This window comes from Dermacentor variabilis, chromosome 11 (assembly GCF_050947875.1).
Source record: "Dermacentor variabilis isolate Ectoservices chromosome 11, ASM5094787v1, whole genome shotgun sequence".
Classification (NCBI taxonomy): Eukaryota; Metazoa; Arthropoda; class Arachnida; order Ixodida; family Ixodidae; genus Dermacentor; species Dermacentor variabilis.
The window spans coordinates 69,637,627-69,660,780 of NC_134578.1; the positions used below are offsets into that span (position 1 = coordinate 69,637,627).

The 23,154-nt window shown below is 44.6% G+C and overlaps 1 protein-coding gene and 1 long non-coding RNA gene across 2 annotated transcripts in view; both read right to left on the reverse strand.

Annotated features, from left to right (window-relative positions):
• Positions 1-174: 174 nt before the first annotated feature.
• Positions 175-12,166, reverse strand: LOC142564655 (uncharacterized). The gene is made up of 3 exons (XM_075675745.1): positions 12,035-12,166; positions 9,090-9,293; positions 175-476 (listed from the first exon to the last, which is right to left on the reverse strand). The coding sequence occupies exons 1-3, from the start codon at positions 12,068-12,070 to the stop codon at positions 390-392; spliced, it is 327 nt and encodes a 108-aa protein (XP_075531860.1). The 5' UTR covers positions 12,071-12,166; the 3' UTR covers positions 175-389.
• Positions 12,167-22,470: 10,304 nt separating this feature from the next.
• Positions 22,471-23,154, reverse strand: part of LOC142563595 (uncharacterized) — a 118,473-nt gene continuing 117,789 nt past the window's right edge. The window contains exon 3 of the long non-coding RNA XR_012824349.1: positions 22,471-22,703. This is a non-coding gene — a long non-coding RNA (uncharacterized LOC142563595). The remainder of the gene's footprint in view (positions 22,704-23,154) is intronic.

Consider the following 23,154-nt stretch of genomic DNA (forward strand, 5'->3'; position numbering starts at 1 on the left):
TTTTCTCGTTTTTACAAACATCCAAATTTAACTAAATCAATAGAGGGTGGGCATCAGTTCATAAAATTCAGTTTCGACTGTATACAAATAAAAAATAATCTGTAAAGTTTATAGCTCTACAATTGAAACAAAGGAGTACGACTTTCTCCGGTATTTATTTTCAAGATTACTGTCTTTAGTTCGTCGAAGAACATACATGGGCGGACCAGTGCTCTGGAGTTGAACTAACATTCCGCTTTTTTGAAAACTGAAATTTTAAGCATCTTACAAACATAATAATAACGACCTCATGCAGAGTATACTTTCTGGTCTTGAGAGACATTCCTTGTCTAAGCAATTAAGGTAGGTTTCATCTTTTCCGATGGAAAGTAATAATACAGTACAGTTTACTAAATTTTCGGAAACGTCCGGAGAGTGCCATGATCCTGCATAATCTGACTCCAATTATAAACGTCGCAACGGCCTCTGTAGCAAGTCTGCAAAAAATATAAAGAAACAAAAGATTATTATGTGCAAGTTGACTGACTAAAAGCTACTAGAAATATCATGTAGGTAAATAATACATGCCAGGACCGGGTGTCACGTTCTGTTCTGACTTGGCATGTGAATCGCACGGAGTGTAAGCACGAGAAGCGGAAATAATATAAGACTTGGGAGATTAGGTTGTGACTTTTAACTGAAGATTCCCTGATCTCTTCAATGTACTCTTATTTAATAATTTACTACACTATACCGCCAAAGGAGTAGGGTACCTTCGTGAATGTCGAGCTTGCCCACTTCTTAATTTCTTCCCTCGCCTAATATGTTCTTGCGGTAGGCACGTCAGATCTCGTCGAAAATGCGTCGTGACAAACCAATTGCTATTTACCATACAGATATTCCTACAATTGAACATCCTGAAGGGGCAGCGCAAGACCACAAAAACGGAAAGCAGGAAAGACTCAGGAAAGCGCAGAACTCGCACATAACTTTATTAAAAAGCATACACATAAGTATTACCACCTACACCCACGTGCTCTCCCCCGATGGCGTAATTATCAGTGCACAGTGAAACAGCAAGAACATGTAGTCTAGTGCTATACCATTAGGCGCCGCTAATACTTTACTATTACCATTGTATTACTATTCGCCACTTCGTGACGCTGCTTAGTGCTGAGTGACTCTTTTACCATAGCCAGAAATGAGGAGTGCGCCGCAGGGCAGACATTAACGAAATGGCGCTCATCCGCAGAATCAAGGGCCTCTGTAAGAATGGCGAGCGATAGCACTTGATCTTCATGGTAGGCGGCAAGTTTCAGACTCTGTGCTAGTATTGCAGGTTCACTCGAACAATTTACGGCCCACAAGTTGGTGCGTCCCTGAATAACTGACAGCATGCAATACGGTATCAGTACATTCCTCTTGATGCAACTCAGATGAACGGGCTCCACGGTAGCGTCAAACGTTCCTTCGGTGGTGCGGAAGCAGGCGAATGAAACACACGTTGCGGATAACGGAGGCACAACTATATCCCGGGATATACAAAGCACACTTTCACGATACGGTGGGCCTTCCATGAACGCAGCAGAAAAGCTCGTGCCTACACTGATTTCACCCGTTTTGCAGTCGACGGTGGCACGACACAGTTTCAAAAATCAAGGCCCAGGATTACGTCATGCGTAGAATGAGGCAGAACAGCGAACTCCGCGTTAAATATTTGACCACCCAAGGTAACGTCTACATTACACACGCCCGCAGGATACAACTCCCCACTCACTCCGCCATACGTATCGGCACGGTCCCAGCGAAACATCACCTTTCGTCCTAGGAGGCTTTTGAACGCAAGACTCATCACTGAAACGGTTGCTCCCGTCTCCACTAAGGCCATAGATTAAACACCGTCAATTAATACAAACACCTTATTCTTAAACATACAAATGGTTGGAGGTATCTCTGTCGACATCGAAGATTGTCCAGCGACCTCAGCTCCAACGGCCGCGCTGGCTAGTTTTCCGGAGGTGGTGACGGGTATCGACGCCGCGGAGAGGGCGATCTGCTTACACGAGGAGCGCGTGGTGGTGTCAAGCTGCGATCGGATGCTGGAGAACGGTTCCGCCGCGGCTCCGGGTGCTGGTGAGGAAAGCTTCCTAAGTATGTGTGCGAGGGCGAATATGTTTCGCCCAGAGGAGCGCGGTACCGCCTAGACATCGTCGATCGGTCGTACCTCGGTGGTTAGCGGCGATTGCGGTACCTGGCCATGTGGCCCAACTCGCCACAGCTATAACACACAGGTAAACGACGATCGATGAACTGCCCTTCGAAGCGCTCAGCCGTGGGGGGTCGTGTAGCAGAGCTACTCGGCTGAGCCTGCTGCACAGGAGGAACGGTCGGTCTGCGGGCAAACCTGTTGTGGCGAGGGTGTTCTGCAGGTCGGTGTTCGGGCGTGAATGTGTCTTCACGTGGCTAGGGAGCTCCTCTGTGGTTGACGTCTGTGACACATACCGTCGAATGCCAGGATGCGCAGGGTGCGGCAGGCGCCATGTGTTGCGGGTAATAAGCATCAGGTTGTCGTATGACGTCGCGCGCAAGTTCCTGGTGCCGGAGCAGTTCTTCACGCACAATCTGCCGTATAGTAGACGAAAGATCGGCGGACGGGCTCTCATCGACGCTGGAATCGGTTGTCACATTCGCCAGGCGTCCAAATTTTGGCACAATGCGACGTGTCTTCAACGTCTCAAACGTACGGCAAGAACGCACGACATCTGAGATGGAATCAACGTGTTCCCGGCTTATGAGGAAATTGTGTACATTTTCTGCAATTCCTTTGAGGAGATGTCCGACTCGGTCTTCCTCGGACATCTGCGAATTTACGATTTTGCACAGCTTGAGAATTTCCTCTTTGTATATAGTGCATGTTTCTCCAGGAGCTTGATGTCTTTGAGCAAGTGTTCTCTCGGCGCGTTTCTGTATGGCGTGGGTGTCGCCAAAACACTTCTTAATTTCCTCAACAAAGCGCTCCCACGTTGTTAGGGAGTCTTCGTGTTTTCATACCACATCAGCGCTGTCTCACTCAGAAAGAGTACGACATATTCAAGCTGAGTGACAGAATCCCCTCCGCTGTAGCGGCTCACGCTTGCGTAGTGCGTCAGCCACTCGTCGACGTCTCCGCCCACTTTTCCCGCGAACGTGAGTGGTTCCATGTAGTGCTGTAAAGGTCCTACTGGCGCTGACCTTTGAAAAGGTGAAACTTGAGCTGGCATTTGTCCACCTCCGTCCTGAGCCATAGGGAAGGTCGTTGGCAAGAGACCGGCAAGACGACGGCTCCGGTGAAGTTCAAGATGTTGCGACTCCGTGGTACGTTCTGTCGTACCCCGCACCTCCACCACTCTGTTACGCCCACAAAAGGCGTTACATTGAAGCCGGGTAGAGTTAGATGCGATGGCCTTGATCAGCTGAGCGCCTGTCGAGATTCAGCTAGCCAGCCACACGTCGTCTTCTTCGTTCACCACTCTTCGGTGCCCCTGAATACTGTTTGAGGCGTGAAACCACTATGCACGTAAGAGCGTCACAATATCATAGGAAATAGGGTTAAATGAATCATCCTCCTGGTGTATCTCTTTCGAGTAGCTGCTTTTCTGGTCAGGTGGAAATCAGGATTGAACCTTATTCTACACAGGTGAAACTGCATGGGGGCGAACTCTTAATCCTCGTTCTGTTAGTTGCAAAACAAATTAATGGTTGTGACAAAGCAATTAGTCCACAAATGGATGTACCGTACACACGTTTGACTCTCTTTTGTGTTAGAGTACATATCCAGTACAGAATTTTTTATATATTTAAATATAACAGATCCAATTATGGTTATTCATCTTTGAAGCTAATTCCTGTACAATAGTTAATAAAATGTAGTGTTTCGCAGTATATATTGAAGCAATTTCATATCACTTCATCTAACATCACGTCCTCGTCATTCCAACTTCATTGTCCAACGGTGATCTTGCCGTTATTCTTACGACATCATCGCCATTCCTTTGTCAACATACTACTGTAACCCCATCATCTTCTCGCTATCATCGTCGTATCATACTTGTATTGCCCACTTCGTCACACCATTGCCGTCATACACTTATCCTCGTTCTACTTTGCTTACGCTATCGTCGCCATATCAACGCCTTCGCCGTTCCGGTGCGGTTATTCCTTCTTCGCAGTTCTCTCATTGTCCCTGCGTCGTCGTCATATATTTGTCGGCAGGCCGTCATGCTAATGGTCACCAGTGTGGCACGCTTACGGCATAGCAACGTGGGTCGAAGCTGGAAAAAAGTGTATGAGCCCTTAGCTGAAGCTATGGTAGTTTCAAAATGACTGCTACAGTTTTGATAGAAAAGCATCCAATGGCCTGTTGAGCAAAAACTCGGCCGCACTTGTAGCGGTGAAACTGAACCTAAATTCCCGTACTGCGACGCCGGGCGCGACTCGACGGAGCAAAATGACCGGAGAAAAATGCGATATAACGACTTCGCATTCGCAACTCATAAGGAGTGGTCAGGTGTCCTCGATTTCTTTAAATTAAATGAATCTTCAGCAATACGGTTCACTCTACACTGCGTCAATGCTAATTGTTTTATCGTCGACAGGGATTGTCAAATGGGTTCTGCTGAAATATTTTCACTTCCTTTTTATTTATTGTATATGTATCACCCGTTTTTTGTCCATTGGTATCTGTCAAACTATGAAAACCACCATCATCACCTTGCGGTGGTCATATCAAACCGGTGTAATTGGCATTGGCACGATGGACGAATAAGAGCGATAGTGGCCTACTCATTGGGAAAGTAGATATACAAAAGTTAGAAAGGATTGCTTATTGAAAGACTTTTGCTCTTTCATGAAGAATATTTGCTGCAATGACAATATTTAGGCCTGGTTTGTTTCACTGCTGGGTCATTCCGTGGGAAACGAGACCACCACAATGAATACCTATAAGGGCAGTAGAGTTGATGGCGGTGTCTTACGTGCCAGCTATTTTGTATAAAAGCAGCAGCCGCAGCTGGCGTGATCCGTGAAGCCCATGAAGGTTCGATAAGAATGACTTGCTTTAATCAGTTTCTCGATAATTTACAGGGCCAATTTCTCACCGTGAGCGGAGTAGCCAAAGCTACTGCTCATATTTTAACATTTAGCGATCAAGTGTACTGAACATTTCTGGAACAAGTATTTTACTACTCAATCTGTTTCATTCTAAGTATCCGGTACCAGCATTTCCTGGTGAAATAATCGCCCTATCTTCCTAAATTGTGCCCTGTAAAGAGACGATTGCGCACCTTCAGTGTGATTGTCATCGTTTCAATGGACAAAGTCCTCAGCACCACACTTGACAAGGTTGACTACCGTCCCCTTACCGAAGCTGTAATTATTGTACCCTGGTCCCAGCCGAAATCGTCCAAACTACTTTAAAATTGGTATATTGTTATTTAAAGGAACTAGAGAGTGAGAACTGACGCACTCTTCTGTATCTCCTGTTCTCTCATCTTTTACGGCTTTACCCCTCCTCCTTGTGGAGAGTAGCTAACGGAACATTTACTCAGCTGAAAGTCTCCGCCCTTCCTCTTTTGTTTTCTACCTCTTGCTTACTGGAACACATTGAACACTTGATCTATCTCTAATCTGATGTGAGAAATGATATTCCAGTAACCATCATACCAAAGACATCCCTTACTGATGTAAAGAATACTCGATTGTAAGAAATAAGAACTTGATTTTACCCTACGTTCGCACCAACTATGGCAGCAAGTCATTATACTTCAACTTTATCTCTCTGGAACACATTACCATTTCTTTTAAAAGTGCTCAAAAGACACATATTTTCTCCAAAAAATAAGCACTTTCTGGTAGCTTCCTTCGATTTTCGTATTTGAATGCAGTATGTGCTGTATTTTTAACTTTAACTTTGTTTCTATATTTGTCTCTCGCATGTTCTTCTCACTCGTTAACTAATCCGAAGCCTTGTTATTGTTTAATGCATTCATCTTCTGTTTTTCTGTTCATTTATGGCTTGTCTTCTAAAAACTGTTATTTTCATAAATTTTACATGTCGGCATTGTTGTTTGTATTATTAATTTTAGTCCTCATGCAGAGGAGGTGCCATTTCAGTTTCTAACTACGGGACCTCCTTCTGCACATACTTTTGATGTACCTACCCCATTTTTTTCATGCATAAGCTGATGGTGATTCTTACACTGAACAAGTTACTTAACAATATTTTGTTACTGTCAAAGTGTTTTCTAAGTTATTTTCTTGTTCAAATTGGCTAGCACTATTCCAGATCACTTGTAAATATAGGTCATGAATTGACACTGTCCCCATAGCCTGTGCGAAACAATTTAGTACATTAATTCACCGGCACTTTTAATGGGATTTCCATGATTTGCTTGCTTCGGCCGTTTTGAGCGCCTATCTAAGAACCTATCTAGCCGCTTACGCCGACCCAGTGGCCCAAGTTGCCTACCTGTTCGAGCACTAGCTGCGTGCTCATGATCATGATGCCATCGTGGTCGTGCCAAATTCGTCGTTTCAACTTTGTCATTCTACTCACGTCATGCCGACGTTTTCATTCAGTTGTCATTCATTTGATGTTGCAGTACCGTCGTGGTGCCGTTGGGGTCGTTCCATCGTCATCCTCCAGCCTGCCAGAAATCTCGTCATCATGTCACGGTCGTCATAGAGGGTTTGTGATAAATGCGTCGCTGTCCCATCGCCGTCATACCGTTGGCACGTCATCGTCGTCATTGGGTCGTCATCCGACAGTCTTTGTCTTGCATTCGTTTTCATGCATTCGTTGCCATGCTGTCGTAATGCTACGGCATTATTTTTATCGCGGTCGTTTAAATTTTGCCATCCGACTCTCATCATGCCATCGCCGTCACGCGATCCTCATCACACAGTCGTCATCATATTACTTTCGTCATGCGGTCATTATCAAGCTATCGTTTTACCACCATCCACTTCAGTAACATCCCATTTCTGTGATGTATTTGTCATCTATTACCTCTTTTTGTTCCATCTACGTAAATTCTTGATCATTATATTGTAATTATGCCGCCCTAATTCCATCGTGATTATGCCGCCATAGTCAAGCCATCTTCATCATTGCGTCATTTTCGTACAGTTGCTATAAAGCATCCGTTGTCGCACCGGCGTCGTCATGCCATCCTGTTTGTGCAGTCGTATTGTCCATCGTGTTAGTGCAGTTGTATTGCTGATTTGTCCTCACAGCCTTATCATGCCATCATCGTCATATGGTCATAGGGTAGACCTATAACAGATATTTTTACTCACACTACTACAGAGTTTACTAAGTCAGTACAGTCCTCAGCGCTACCTACAGACTGGAAAATAACGAAGGTGGTACCAGTCCATAAAACAGGCATCGCGCATTGTCCCGAGAGCTACCACCCCAACTTACTAACTAGCATTCCATGCGAAAGTTTGGAACACTTAATATATTCTGATCTCATCGATATCCTAGAAAGTAACTCGTTCTTCCATCCATTCGGGCACGGTTGTAAAGAAAGGTTTTCATGTGATACAGGACATTTTTGTTTCGTTAGCGATTTTTTCGCCGCCTTAACACTTACTACTTAACATGAACTTCACCAGCCTGATATTCATACATAGCTGTTGCTTTGGTTGAAGGAGTTTCTTTCGAATTAAACTCAATATATCGTTACTAATAATTATTCATCTGCGCTGTCACCAGTTGCATCCGGACTGCCACAACGATCCAGTTTGGGGCCTTTGCTCTTTATTTATATAAATAATCTCCCTAAGCGCATAAACTCATCATCAATAATCTGGTCGCAGATGATTGTCTCATACCTAACAAGATCACTAACGCTGATTCATATACGCTGCAAGAGAATTTGAACAATGTGCCACTCTGGTGGAAGCCAGAGTAACACATGCCTTATGATGCCTTATGCCTTGTGAAACCTAACGCCAGCTAGTGCAAATCGAAGCCCATGTCGCGTATGGCCACCAATGTCAATCAATGTATATATGTGCTGAATGACACTTTGCTAGCATTCGTTAACATTCACAAATACCTTAGCCTTCACTTAACTAGTTATATTACATAGAATATGCTTGCAAATTATATTGCTGGTGTTGCTGGTCGCAGGTTACGACATCTTCGATATAATATTTCTACTGTTCCTACTTCTGTAAAACTGAATACGCTCAGAGCTACGATATGCATCTACTATTTGGCAAGGCAATCAAGCATCACTAACCCTTACCCTTGAAGCAATTCGAAATCAAGTAGCTCGCTTATTTTATCAGCGTATGCCCACCATTCCAGTACAACATATATGATAAAGCCTTTAATTTCCCAGATCTTTCATTACGCCGCAAATGTGGTGGCCTTGGCCAATTTCAAGAGGCTTATCACTCCAACCACGTGGTGAAAACACAACTTATCACCCGACCTTTCAGCCCTTCACCTATACCCGACCACAGATGTAAAGCTGCGATCCCATCTTGCTGAACGATACGGTACCATTTTTTACCCCGCATATTTATTCACTGGAATGACCTTCCTGCTTTGATCATTCACGTTACAGACACATATTCCAAAACAGCAGTCAGCCATGCTATCGCTTAAATTTTTTTCTTTATAAAGTTGCATGAATATTTTTTTGCTTTGCTACCATTCCTTTCTGTAGTGCATTTGCGGCTTGAAATTTTGTAGATTGAATAAAGAAATTTGGGAACAATGTTGGAAGCTAAATACCTCTCACCTAACGAATTTATCGTGACTTACATCAGACAGGCGACCGATGGAGCGAGCATGAGAAGATTTCTGCAAAGTTTGTTGCATTGCAGAAATTATTTCTATTTATCGGGTATAAAAATAAGCTGCATGAGCCGTTGCTTTATTACCGACTTCAAGCAAAATTATTACAATATAATGGCAAGCGTAGGTATATATGACAATAAAATAACATATTTCGCTACTAAGAGAAGTAACAAATATCGCAGGAGACGCCGATATCCATCTTGATAAAAATGTTCAGATTGGTAATAGGAAGAATGCTCTATACGGTGCCACGTACCTTGTCTTCGCCGCATGTCATTCCCTCCAGCATGCTGTGAATTTCACAAAAATCATTTTCTTCGGCGCTATATTCGCCTTGTTCGTCAGTCACAGTCTCTGAAGTTTCTGTAGCTTCTGTATCGTAACCATCAAAAATTTGTTCATAGTCCTTGCCTGATGTGTCATTCCAGCAGCACTTAATGTCACATTCCGTCCTGTTCTCCTGTACCATGAATACGAAAAATAACGGCACACCTCATCTCACGATGAGTGTCGACGATAATGCGACTACCATTCAAGAAATGTAGTAACCCGCTGCATTTCCCAAGTGTCGTTTATTCAACACCTGTACGAGTCACTCTGGGATTTTATTGCTCATGTTATATGCTGCCTACTCTCGTATCGTTCCGCTTTGGTAGGCCACTCACTTGTCAATGTTGCTCAAGAGTATTGCCCGATGACAGCAACTGCGTGGCCCTGATGCAGGGATGACGATGAAATCACGAAAAAGGAATGATGTCGACGAAACGACATGGGTGGTTATACGACAACGCCGTCACGTAAATGAGATAACAATTCCTAAATGATGAAAATAGTATAACTAATACAGCGGCAGATCGACGACATGACGACACTGGCATCACGACGAGCGAGTGACAACGTTGGCATGACCACGACGCTATGACGACAACAGGATGTCGAAGCTGCAACGACGACGATGGCACAACTCCGTATATATGACAACGGATGCGTGATAGCGGCGGTATGAGGACGACTACTCAATGACGGTGGTGGCATAGCAAGGGCAGCAAAATTACGATTGAATGACAACCGTGTAATTGCGACATACTGTTGAATAAGGACTAACGTCTATCTATTGACGAGGGTGGTAAAACGACAGTGTGACGACGGTCCTATGATGACGATGGTATGTCGCCGGTTCTCTGACGACGGTGGTAGGACGACGGCGATGGCGCGACGACGATAGCATTGTGAGAGTCTGATGACGCAGCTGAGCGGATCACGATTTCAGGAACAAGACAGTGGTATCATAATGAGCGCATGATAGCCACTGTGTGACAACAGTGGAATGACGAAGTTGGCATGAACATGACCTGAAAATCACGATTGAATAACGAACACATTCTTATGGTGTAAAGGCCAAGAATTTCTGTGGATAAAAGAGGACGCTATGATGACGATGGCGTCACAAAATGGGATGATGTTACTGAAGTGATGATGGTAGTAAAACGATAGAGTGACAACGACTGCATGACGGCAATGTTATTGCTACGACTGTGTGATGACGATGGTGTGGCGGCAATGGCATGGCTTGAGTGCGATGACAAAATTAAATGACGAAGACTGAACCACCGCTAAGGCATTACGACTACAGAATGACAATGACTGCATGAAGAACGCTGTATTACGACGATACAATGGTCCCAATGGCATGCTAACTGTATGATGGCAGCGGGATGAAGATGAGTGTGTCACGAAGCCTGCATGACGAGTATGGCATGAAAACGACGGGATTATTACAGACTGTAGTGATGAGAATGCAAAAACCACAACAATAATCTAGTGGTGGTGTGACAACGAACGAATGCAGCACTATATCGATGGTGGCATTAGGAGAGACGGATGACGAAAATGGAATAAAGTCGTTGGAACAACCACGACACCATCGCGACCATGATCGTATAGCTACTGGCTATACGACAAATCGAGCCACTGGGTCAGCGTAGCAGGCGAGACAAGGACGGAACGTTGAGCTCAGACCACGAAACTGGATCGACCGCGATGAGTGCGAGCACGTACCTTGTGTCCCAAGCTATTAGACAATTCGGGCCGCTCTTAGAGGACATGACCACGAAGGCATGACGAGAGTTGAATTACGATGCTGTAATGATGCCAATGGAACTGCATGACGACCATGAGGACATACCTAGTGTCCGAAACATCTAGACAACTCGCACCACTGGGTCGGTACAGAAGGCGTGACGGCGACGGTATCAGAAGAGTCATATCATAAAGCTGGAATAGCGATGACGAAGCGACCCCGCCGGCACCATTACCGCGAGAACGTACTTTGTGGCCCAAGCAGATATACAACTTTGGGCACCCGGTCGCCTAAGAGGATGGATGGATGGATAGATGGATGGATGTATGTATGGATGGATGGATGGATGGATGGATTGGTGGATGGATGGATGCATGGATGGATGGATGGATGGATGGATGGATGGATGGATGGATGGATGGATGGATGGATGGATGGATGGATGGAGGGACGGACGAACGGACGGGCGGATGGACGGACGGACGGAGATATCTTTAGAACAGCCGAAGTAGGCAAAGAATCCTAATCGCCGTAAGGATTCATCTTGCGACCTTGTAATGTGACTTCCGGCTTCCTGGTTGCGCTTTGATTTAAAACTTTATTTGTGCTAACATTTCAAGAGTACATTGTTTCTCTTTTATTACAATTGAGTGGATCTCTCCCGAAATATTTCGTTGTTTACGTAGGCTAGAACGCACTGCTTCTGCGGAGTCACTCAAAAGCAATACGTGCTATGGCGTGGCTGGATATGCCATTGAAGCATAAGATACTGCGAACAGTATAATTACTATTGCTCTTTTCGTAACATTTTCCCTTCAGCTCAATAAAAGCCACATAAGCATAACTCCAACTTATAATCTACAAAAGTCTAGTATTCATTTAAAATTTTTTTGTTTGCATGTGTTGCTAAAGCACAGCAAACCGTTTTGTTTCTGTTTTAAGCAGCTGTTAGTAAAAAATAAGTTGTGAAAGGGTTCACTCTAAGGCACATAATAACAATGCCGTATTATAAAACACATGGAAAGAACGCTCCTTGCACCATAACTTAATATTTATAAACACAACTTTCTCACAGCATGAACGATTAATAGCACTGATGAATTTTAAAAGATTTTGCTTACTCTGTAGGCAAGTACGCTGTGTACGTCAGGGTGCATTATCTCACAAAATTTTTCGTAAGTAATATTTTGTCCGGGATATACGTCGTTAGTGTAGTTAGCTGTTGCTGAGACGTTTATACATGCCAACCTTAGTCGTCTGCAAAATAAGGAGCGAAACAACGCCATTTATTATCTATACCGCCTTTGAAACTTACCCACAATCGTAAAGGAAGGCGCTGTGCTTGCAGCAAGTAATGGAGTGTGTTGCAGCGTCAAAGTGGTGAAGAGCACTTAAGGCGTCTATTTTTCCTAGTAACGACAACCGTCTACTTATTACATTTAAGCTTCCTGCAATAAAATACTTGAAGAATAGGTTCATTTAGCGTTAAAAACTGAAAGTATAGCACGTTTGTTATATACTGGTTACATAAAACTGAGTAGTTGATCGTAGTGACGACGGACATATATAAACAGCAGGGCACCTTTTCATCGACGCACAATGGTCGTCGGGTGCTTTCGAAATGTTTTAATTCAGTAAACTGTTCACCAAAATGCCGACAATAGCTTTAAAATTACCTCTCGGTATACCCTTCCTGGCGACAGCATGGTTTTCCTTTGGGCGCATCAATATTAGAATTCTATATGCTGTGCAGCTTACTGCATCGAGGTATTTCACTAAGATAGGCACATACACAGATAAAGTTCCTTTCTCTTCTTTAAAAAAGGTTTCACTATCACAAAAAACGACCTTCAGCAATGGGCGGCTTGCTGATGCTTGAAAACCGCCATGTGCTGATAGTTCTCAGCTAGTGTAGAAAAATGTCCTCCAGATGCGTAATAAAACAGAAGCACCAACGTCGCTTGGGACAGCGACAAAGTAAATTTAAGGACGATGGTAGGTCGAATGTTGTGCGTGGATCCTATGCCGGCTTCTTTGTAGTTCGACAGCACTGTTTATACGCTGTTGTCCTAACTGCTGCTCCATAAATATAGCCTTAGTTTATGCGCTGTTGTCCTAGCTGCTGCTCCATAATTCTAGCCTTAGTAATACGAATAATTTATTTTCTCAAACAATGTTTCCCGGTTCAGACCAACCAACCTATTCTGAAAAAAAATTATTTATTCGAAATATTTGGAAGCACTTCTGATGATGATGATGATCGAAGTTTATTGGCGCAAGAGCATCTAAGGCCAAAGAGCGCAAGGACACGTGTTTTGATTAATCAAGATAGTAAGTTTAGACTATGACCTAAAAGAATGGCTGCACAGAGGCCTACACGTAAGTTAGATCTATCAATACTAGTGCTTCAATTCTAAAATAGTTAATAAAATAGATATAAGGCCTTAAATGAATTCGCTTCAGGCACACATGGTAAATTATTCTGGGTTGTCAGAGCCCCTTGCTTTACAATTCTTGCTTGCGCAAAAAGTGCGAGAGTTCAGATATGCTTTAGTGCATCAGATTGCACGTCACCTGTGAGGCACGATCTGACGGTTAGGATGGAATGAGATGATGTCTAGAAATTTAACTTGAGCAAGATAATTAAGCACTCTTTTAAAGTTAAAAAGTGCATCCTCTGATAAGAACATGGAGGGATGGGGGTATATGGTGTGAGTAAAGTTCTCTAAGATGAGCCACTCGCTCTCGGTGAAGTTCAGGACATTGAATGAGGACATGTAGGACTGTTAGGTTCTCTCTGCAGCCTGTGCACGTCGGTGGATCAGTTGCAGTCAAGGTTGTTTGTGTGTGCCATAAGTGTGTCCCATGCTGAGTCGTGCCAGGGCGACTTCGGTGTGTCTATGAAGCTTCAGTGGAAAATATTTGGTTAACCTCGGTTCAAGCAGGTGCAGCTTATTTTGAACTTGCTTGTCCCATTCAGCTTGCCAATGACTACGGAGCGCCCTTCGTACTGCAGTTTAGGAGAATGAGTTGTTGGGCAAGTTGGTTCGTCGTATTTGGGAAGGTTGGTTGCGCTTTGTAGACGATCACAAGTAAGAGGACAGGAGAGGCTCAATTCGCGCCTGTGCTGTCTTCTTAATTGTGATCGTCTACAAAGCGCAACCAATCCAAATTTCGTACTGCAGGTTTCATATCTACACCAGGCACCCAGCTTACATCAATTGTATTCCGATGAGCCGCTTGTCCAGCATTTTTGTCCGCCATTTCATTGCCGGCGGTGCCAGAGTGGCATGGCACCTAGCATACAACAAGAGCAAGTTTTCGCTTATACGCTACGTGAAAGTGTTTAAGGAGCTGGTTTAATGTAGCGTTTCGGCTTGCTTTGCCACAGGACAGGGCTGTGACAACGCTTCTGGAATCTGTGTATGTTATAGACTTTTCTATCTTCTGTTGTACTATGTACTCAACTGTGATCAGGATAGCGTACGTAGCCACTGTAAAGATGCTGCTATGGTTATTCAAGGCTTTACATTTGGAGAAGTTCGGGCCATGGGCTGCACATGATACCAAAGTTGCAGACTTTGAAGCATCAGTGAAAAATTCTATAGATTTGTACTTATCTTCAAGGGACAAAAAATGTTGCTAGAAGGGCAGTTGGACAACTCTTTCTGTTAAGTTCTGTAAAGGACAAGTCACAGGTGACTGTACATTGCTCCCAAAGTGGGATGTGTTTAACGTAGTCGCTCTCCTGCAGATCTGTGAAAACAACTCCGAGTTTTTCCGCAACAGATTTTACTGCTAACTGGAACGGCGGGGCGTGGGAAGGCCTCTTTAAATACAACTGATTTGTGGACTGATCACTTATGAGTGCTTTGCATAGATGTTGTTTCAGCGACATGGTTCTTACTGCATAGGTGACTCCGACATATGTACGCTGATAATCCAGTGGTCACTGATCCGACTCTGCAGATACATTGGACAAGGCTCGTACGAAAGGTACCAAGTGCTAGGCAGATTCCCAATTGATAGAGATGATCGAGTAGCTTAAGTGTTGTCTTTGAAGCCGACTGGCAAGCAATACATCTATAATCTTTGCGTGACAACAGAAGGCTTTAAAAAGGGATTGGAGGCAATACCTATCTCTTCCCCACGACTGGTGAGATAACATCTTTAAAATGTTCATAGTTTTCAGACATTTCAGCTTCAACTGTTTTATATGCTGCATGAAGGTTAGCTTACTATCGAAGATTACACCCAGAATATTTTGTTCTTTCCATTTACCAGGCTCCTCCCATGCATCTTAATGTAAACGCCAGGACATACCCCTCTTTGTCTAGAAATCAGCACACAGTAAGTCTTTTCTGCACTGAGTCTAAACCCGTTTTGGTCTGCCCATTTTCTGAGCCGATTAACACTCATCTGTATCTGGCGTTCACATATGGACAGGTTGCAAGATTTAAAGCTGATTTGGATGTCATCCACATAGACAGAATAAGACAACAGGGATGTTGTAACAAAGCGGAGAGAGTTCATTTTGATTATAAAAAGTGTGCAACTTAGCACTCCTCCCTGTGGTGCACCGATTTCTTGAATAAAAGTGCGTGATACTACATTGCAAATTCTTACGCGGAACTTTCTTTCAGTTAAGTAATTTTGGGAAATGTTCAGCATGCTACCACAAATTCCACAGGATGACAGGTCTTGCAGAATACCGTATCGCCAGGCAGTATCATATGCCTTCTCAAGATCAAAGAATACAGATAGACAGCATTGGCTGTGTACAAATGCATCACTTATATATTATTCAAGGAGAACAAGATTATCACTTGTAGACCTCGCTCTTCGGAAGCCAGATTGACAAAGGTCCAATAAACCATTATATTCCAAAAAGAACACAAGGCGACAATTAATCATTTTTTAATACCTTAAGTAAGCAGCTACTTAGTGAAATTGTTCCGTAACTGTTAACTAAGGAAGGGTCTTTGCCTTGTTTGAGTATTGGTAGGACTGTTGCCTCTTTCCAAGATGAAGGTATATGACCAGGTGCGAAAATCTGATTGTACAGATCTAAGATGCAGTTTAGGGTCTCACCAGACAGATCGTTGATTATTTTATAAGTTATTGTGTCAGAGCCTGGAGCCGAGCTGCCACAAGTGCCTAGGGCAACCATGAGTTCATGGAATGTTAGTGGTTTGTTGCATCCTTGTGATGACAACCTGTTTGGGCGCAGAGGAATATTTTATGGTGCAAGAACTTTTCGGAATAATTTTCGGAGCTTGGTACCCTAAGAAAATTCTCACCAAGAGTGTTTGCTTGATCTTCTATTGTGTCGCCGGAGCCAGGGATGAGAGGAAAAGGATTTGGACGTTGTCCTTTTAGTTTACGTATCCTGTTATATACTTTGCTAACATCTCTGTATGAGTTTATGGAGGATACGTAGCGTGTCCAGCTTTCTCTCTTGGATGTTCGGCGGATATGGCGGCCATTTGCTTTGCGCCGCCTAAATTCTATGAAATTTTCTGTAGTTGGGTAACGTGAAAACCTACTCCATGCTCTGTTCTGGCGTTCCTTTGCGAATTCAGTCTTTATTCCACCACGGTTTCGGATTGACTTTATCTGTGCAGGACTGAGGTGTGCAGTTTTTAGCAGAACATAGGATATGTTCTGTGATGTAGGTGGTCAGTTCCTCTACACCTAGGTGCTCCACAGCTTCAGGGACAGTTTACTTATGTTTCTAAATTTTGACCAGTCTGCACTATGAAGTTTCCACTTTTTGGGGTAAGCTGGCCCATCGTGCCACTTTGTTGTTTCTAGGAGTGTTGGAAAATGATCACTCCCATATGGATTACTGATAACTCTCCATTCCAGGTATGGAAGGAGTGATGCTGACCCTATGGCTATGGATACGTGTTGTGTGTGGAACTGTAAAAGGTTGGCTCTGCCTTGTTAAATAGACAGGATCCAAAAGAAAGAAGGAAGTTTTCTATTGCCTGTCCTTTCGCATCACATCTTGAGTCACCCCAGAATTTGCTGTGAGCATCGAAGTCTCCTATTACAATATAGGGTTCGGGAAGCTGGTCAGTGAGCTTTTCAAATTCTGCTGCGTGAAACCGCTCATCAGGCGGCATGTATATGGAGCAAATAGTTATGAGTTGGTTGAACAATATAGCCCGAATAGCCACTGCTTCAAATGAACTCTGGAGTGATACATGCTGGCATGCTACTGACTTTTGGGCTATGATTGCCACACCACCTGAAGAAGAATTACCATTATTTCTATCTTTACGGAAAACTATGTATTGCTTTAAAACGTTATCGTGTGTCGACTTTAAATCTTGAGCACAGAACAGTCGTGGCTGATATTCCTCTAGTCGATCTTTGACATCATCTAGATTGTGAAATAGGCCTCTGGCATTCCACTGAATTATTTGTGTAGCCATATCGAGGAGGATTTTACTTGTCTTCGTTCAAGAGCACGTGGTAAAGATAGATGGATATGTATACAAGGGCGGTAACCGTTTAGGTTACCGGTCCATTTCTTTGAGCAGTTACAGGTATTTTATATCTTCTAGCGTGATCGTGAGAGCACTGATCTTTTGGCGTCAATGACGCCGCGGATTTTTCATTGACCTCCAAACCTCGGAGGCGCTGAAGGACCGTGACCTAGGCGCTGAGACTTGCGTTCCAGGCAGTGGAGTTCGGTTTAGCTTTGAAACCTGCGGAACCGTAGTCTGCAGGCCCACATTCGATGATGATGGAGCAGCACTTGCTGCTGCCACCAGGGGGGCAGCCGGAGTGATTACCGGACCACTATCAGTGATCGCGGTAGACTCCCGAGGGATTTGTGATGCTGCCCCCCGTCGCGCCACCTCGGAAAAGCTTGTGTGATCTAAGTACGAAAGACATTTCCTTGCTTCGTGAAATGTTATATTTTCTTTGACTTTTATTGCAATGATTTTTTTTCTTTCTTCCATTTAGGGCACGTCCTGGACTAAGCTCGATGGCTTCCATCACAGTTCACGCTATGTGGAGATAAGTCACAAGTGTCTAATGGATGATCGTTCAAGCTGCTTTTCCCGCAAGTCTGCCTTCCTCGGCATGTCTGAGATCCATGCCCGTAACTCTGGCACTCAAAGCACCGCGGAGGATTTGGGATGTACGGCCTAACACGTACATTGATGTAGCCTGCATCCAATGTACTAGGCAACACACTAGTACCAAAGGTTAGTATAATGTGCTTTGTTGAAGCTGTTCATTGTTCCTGCGGGTTAGGATTCTTTCTACTTTGATCACATTTTGGTCCTGGAAACCTTCAAGCAGCTTTTCGTTACAAAGGTCCAACAAGTCGTCTTCAGAGATTACTCCACGGCTCGTGTTCATGGTTCGATGTGTCGACACATTGACTGCTACATCGCCAATGCATTTCAAGTCATTAATTTTGTCATGGTGAGTTGTATCCTTGAATTCGAGGAGCAGGTCTCCATTGGTCATCTTTGTGGATTTGTAGCTAGGTCTTATAGTGCTTGCGAGGCATTTCGCCACCAAGAAGGGGGAGAATTCACGCACGCTCTCGTTGCCTTCACTGTGGATTACTTGGTACTTAGGGAAGTGTTCCTCATTGTTTTTCAAAAAGAATTGTAAGCTCGCATTGGTGCGCCCGCTTTTTAGAGGGTGATCAAGGGAAAGCGGTTTACTTGAAGCCATATAGGGGTCTTGAGTTCGGCAGCAGCGCCAACCACCAACCACCGAGCCCAACATGGGGACATGGCAAGTCTTACGAGTAAGACAAGCCCTCGCCAGTTGTACGGTGCTACTGTAACCCAATGTGGAGTACCCAAGGTTGGCCACCCACACAAGGTTAAGCCTCGCTGGCAGGAAAGAATTGTAAGCTTGCATTGGTGCGCCCGCTTTTTAGAGGGTGATTAAGGGAAAGCGGTTTACTTGAAGCCATATAGGGTTCTTGAGTTCGGCAGCAGCGCCAACCACCCACCACCAAGCCCAACATGGGGACATGGCAAGTCTTACGAGTAAGACAAGCCCTCGCCAGTTGTATGGTGCTACTGTAACCCAATGTGGAGTACCCAAGGTTGGCCACCCACACAAGGTTAAGCCTCGCTGGACGGAAAGTCGGAAGTAAATAGAAGAGAGGAGATGACAGGAAAGGTTGAAAGGAAGAGAGAAAGACGCATGATGCAGAGGGGGACAGGAAAAGGCAACTACCGATTAACCCCAGGTGGGTCAGTCGGGGGTGCCGACTACGTGAAGCCGGGGCCAAAGGGGTGCGTTGCCGCCGCCGAGGGGCCGTAAAGTTCCAAACACCTGGCATTGGCTCAACACCGGGGATCCCTTTTCCCCGGACAAGGCTAAGCCGCGCACGGTTAGACGCGGGGGGGGGGGGTGCAACTCTCGTGTGCTCGGGTACGTGCTGTGTCAACACACGAAACGCCTGCTGACGCAGACGCCCCTGCGGGGTTGGAAGCACTTCTAGGAGACGTCACCAGTCTTCGCAAAAGGAAAAAAAAAACGACAGAGCACTTACTGCTCCTGCGCCCACTATTGGAAGCTAAACCACAAAGAGACCAGGATATTTTCTCCCTGCCATGGATCGACGGTAAGATGAATCTTCTGTTCTTCCCCATCTTTGTTTCGTCAGTGGAACCAACGAGAATTAGATCGTAATGCGAAGACGACAAAAAAGGACGCAAGGCAAGGTTTCTATTTATAAAACCGGATAGCGTTTAGAATCAAAATTTCTTCCTTTTTGGATTTTCTATGCACCAATAAGGCTACAAATGTATATAAATGATGCTCGCAGATTTTAGACGGGGAAGGTGCCTTGTTAGCATAGAGGGCGGCGTGCTGTTCACACTATGACGAACATTTCAATGGGCTGAAAGCTGTACTCAAGGCATTCAAAAACGCGGCATTCACCCTCAGTCGAGAGAAGAAACTCGTAAGCTTACAGATAGTTGCAGATCTTACGACATAGTGGCGAATGACAGGGTAAGCACCGGCCAGCGAAAGACAGAACAAAAGGCCATTTCAGTAGGTCCCCGATGAAAGAGCCGTTGCAAAGTCCTGATAAATCTGGCAATTTGCCACATTCGCAAATTGGCAGGATCTCTGAAGAATTGCTGAGCCTCATTACCGATAGTGACTTTTTAGTTGGAGGTGTCGCAATGCGAATAAGTGCAGCATTAACTTTGAGGCTGCATTCGCTCGAAGTTCTTCTGCATTAAGGGGGGGGGGGGTGCCTAAACTGATATGCGTGGAAAGTGATATTGCCTATACTAGATTCTTTTTGTCAGCCAGCATCCAAGTACTCGGTGATCGATGACGAGGTATTGCACCGGGCTATCATTTGGGCGGCACTAAGGTATTTTCTTTACCACAGTGGCAGGCCATTGGCAACCTTCTGTTATCTATACTTTTGTATGTTAGTTAACCTGAAGGAGCCTCTTCGCCGCCTTTTGGCATAAAGCGCCAGAACACGTGGTTTCGACGTGACTGCTGTACATAGGCCAACAAGAAAGCACTCTGATGCGACCTTCATTTTACGCGCTGCTAGAAACCCACCACCGCTGGAACAAGAAGTAGGCGACGTTTTTTTTTCTGAGCAGGGGGCGATCGATCGATAGCTCAATGAGAGGCAGGGGGAGGGGGTATCGAAGCAGACATATAAGAAAGGAATTAGGCTGCTGCACGCTCAATATCGTGAGCCGGCATCTCACAGGTGAGAAGGGCAGACACCCTCATCCGCCTCTGAATCCACCAGAATTGAGTATTTGGCCAATTTTTAGCTGCAATTCGTAATGGAATATTTCGAAGCCATGCCGCTTCCCTACCCATTGTTTGTATACAAGGCTTACGTTCTTTCTAGCCCCACGATAGTTTCCTCGTTAAGGAAGAAATGTTGCGTAATGCCGTGCCAGCTGCTTCCTTTTTACACCCTAGAACATCCAGAGTGGAATTCTAGCCGCATCACAGGACGTCCCAACTGCAGGGCAGCTTAGTTTATACACTGGCAAGAGGCCATAAGGCATACTACTGGCCGTGCACCATCCCCGGCGTCCCGCAGGTGATCACGGAATGCCAGAACTGATAGAGACACAAAGGAGCACCGACAAGACCTGCTCGAGTTGCGATACCTATGAAGCCGTCCTCGTGACAACCTTAGAAGATTTGAATTCGCGTAGCAGAATCATTTCCAATATCCACAGCCAGCAACACACAGTCGTGGCGACCGACAACCTCAGTCGCCTCGTGCAAACTAAAGTCGCGTTCAAGAATGGGGTAGTGCAGATCACGAAGTTTTTTTATGGAGAACGTCTCGCATCGAAACTGTGCATTGATGTCGTCATCACTCGCAGATGAGCGTCCTTCACCTGGAGCAGTCTAGGACGATGCTGTATTTTATCTATGCAAGTCATCAACTGGAGCAGCCGCCTACGATATGCGAAGAAATGCTCTCACGAAGCACCGACAGATGTCTGCCGCTGACACGTCTTCCAAGTGCGTCGACACCAAACAGAGCACTTGGCGCGCTGTCGCAGCGTGCGTAACTTTCGTCTATAACAGGGCAGTGAAATAAACAGCGCTGATGACGCTAATCAATAGAATCACTGAAGTAGCCTATCAACGACGATCGACTCTAAGCGCCAGACGGTACAAATGGGGCGCTCTGACGCTTCCACCGGTCTCCAGCACGCCTAGGAGGCCTGGCTGCTCAACTCGATTGACGCGAAGCCCACCAGAAAAACGGGTGTACAATGAAGAATAACGGAAAGACGGTGTTCGAATTTCAGCTACCGACAATACAGGGCTGTCGGATGATTGGTCCAAAGTGGAATATGAAATTATTCCCCATGGTATGTCTTCATCCCTACGAACACTTGCATAGCCAGGAGTAACTGTGTGTGCCCAGAGAATTGAGGGCGCAGGAACGAAATTAAGAACATGGCACACGAAGCTGTCGAAAGATACTATTGACATAAGTTTTTTGAGAAAAGCTTTAAAATGGTATTCTCTCTAACCAATTCTGTTTGTACAAAACAAATGTGTAGGTTGTTGGAGCTGATTACATAAAAATGAGGTTGCCTTGTAGACGAGAAAAAACACGGGAGACGTACTGGACCTGTTTTCGTTTGTTTTCGTTATTCTTGAAGAAAGGGTTTCTCAGTGCGCTGTTCTGGAAATTGGTAGCCGCCCGAACAGATAACAAAGTCTGGGTAGAAGCGCATTTTGATTCGAACGCCGTAGTTTAACTGTAAAATAACACGCAAATTTTCGCGCCAGACCAGATGCAGTCGTGACAATGAAAAGTGTGCGCCAGCATACTAGCATCGACACTGTCGCCTACACACATCAAACTATATTTTAGAAAAGTTACATCTTTGACAACGCAAGTAGACCGCATTTGGATGGCGTCGAGAAATTCAGATATTAAATAGAGTGAAAATTTATTCGAAAATATCACGATTGCTTCAAAACACCGTACATTTTATATGCTTTTGCATTATTCAGCACAGTAACAATGACTACGCAACCTTGGGTTTTCTCATTTATTTCACGACTACGCGAACACGCATACCGAATTACATATACAGTGGAAGGTGAAGTTTGACAGCCAAAAATGTATTCTCTCACCTTGCGAAACAACGTATTTGCTTCTGACTGCAGCTTGACAACCTCGATTTGTTTTGCATGCTTTTATATACGTTTGTCATTAAATTTCCGTAAATGTCAAGGCAATCCGTTGCAACTGGGCAGCCGTCATGATCAGAGCCCAACCTGAAATATTCAACAATCAAATACTCTGGTAAATAATTTATTACATCAACCTAAAAAATACAGTAAAATGAAATAAATTCTTGCAGAGAGCAGCAGCTCTTCTTTTCTGAAATCACTGTGCGGCTTCGTTTCGCAGTCTCAATCGTTAAATTTTGCTGCGCCACTTTGTTGTGACGTTTATGTTGTGGGGCGATGACGCGCTCTAGGCATCTGTAAATGCAAATATCTTGAGTGTTGTTCGGTTTTTCACGACAGCAAGCAGGTCGTACAAGCTTGCAGGTGCACCCAACGCTGTTTGTGGCATTTCTGGAAAGTTATCTGGCCAAACGAGGGTATACAAGAGTTTCAACGCCGTGTGCATAAACGGCACCATGCCCAAACACTGTCTTTATTCCAACATGTACAGACCTCACGTGATGCGGCCGCCACCCTCTATATATATATATATATA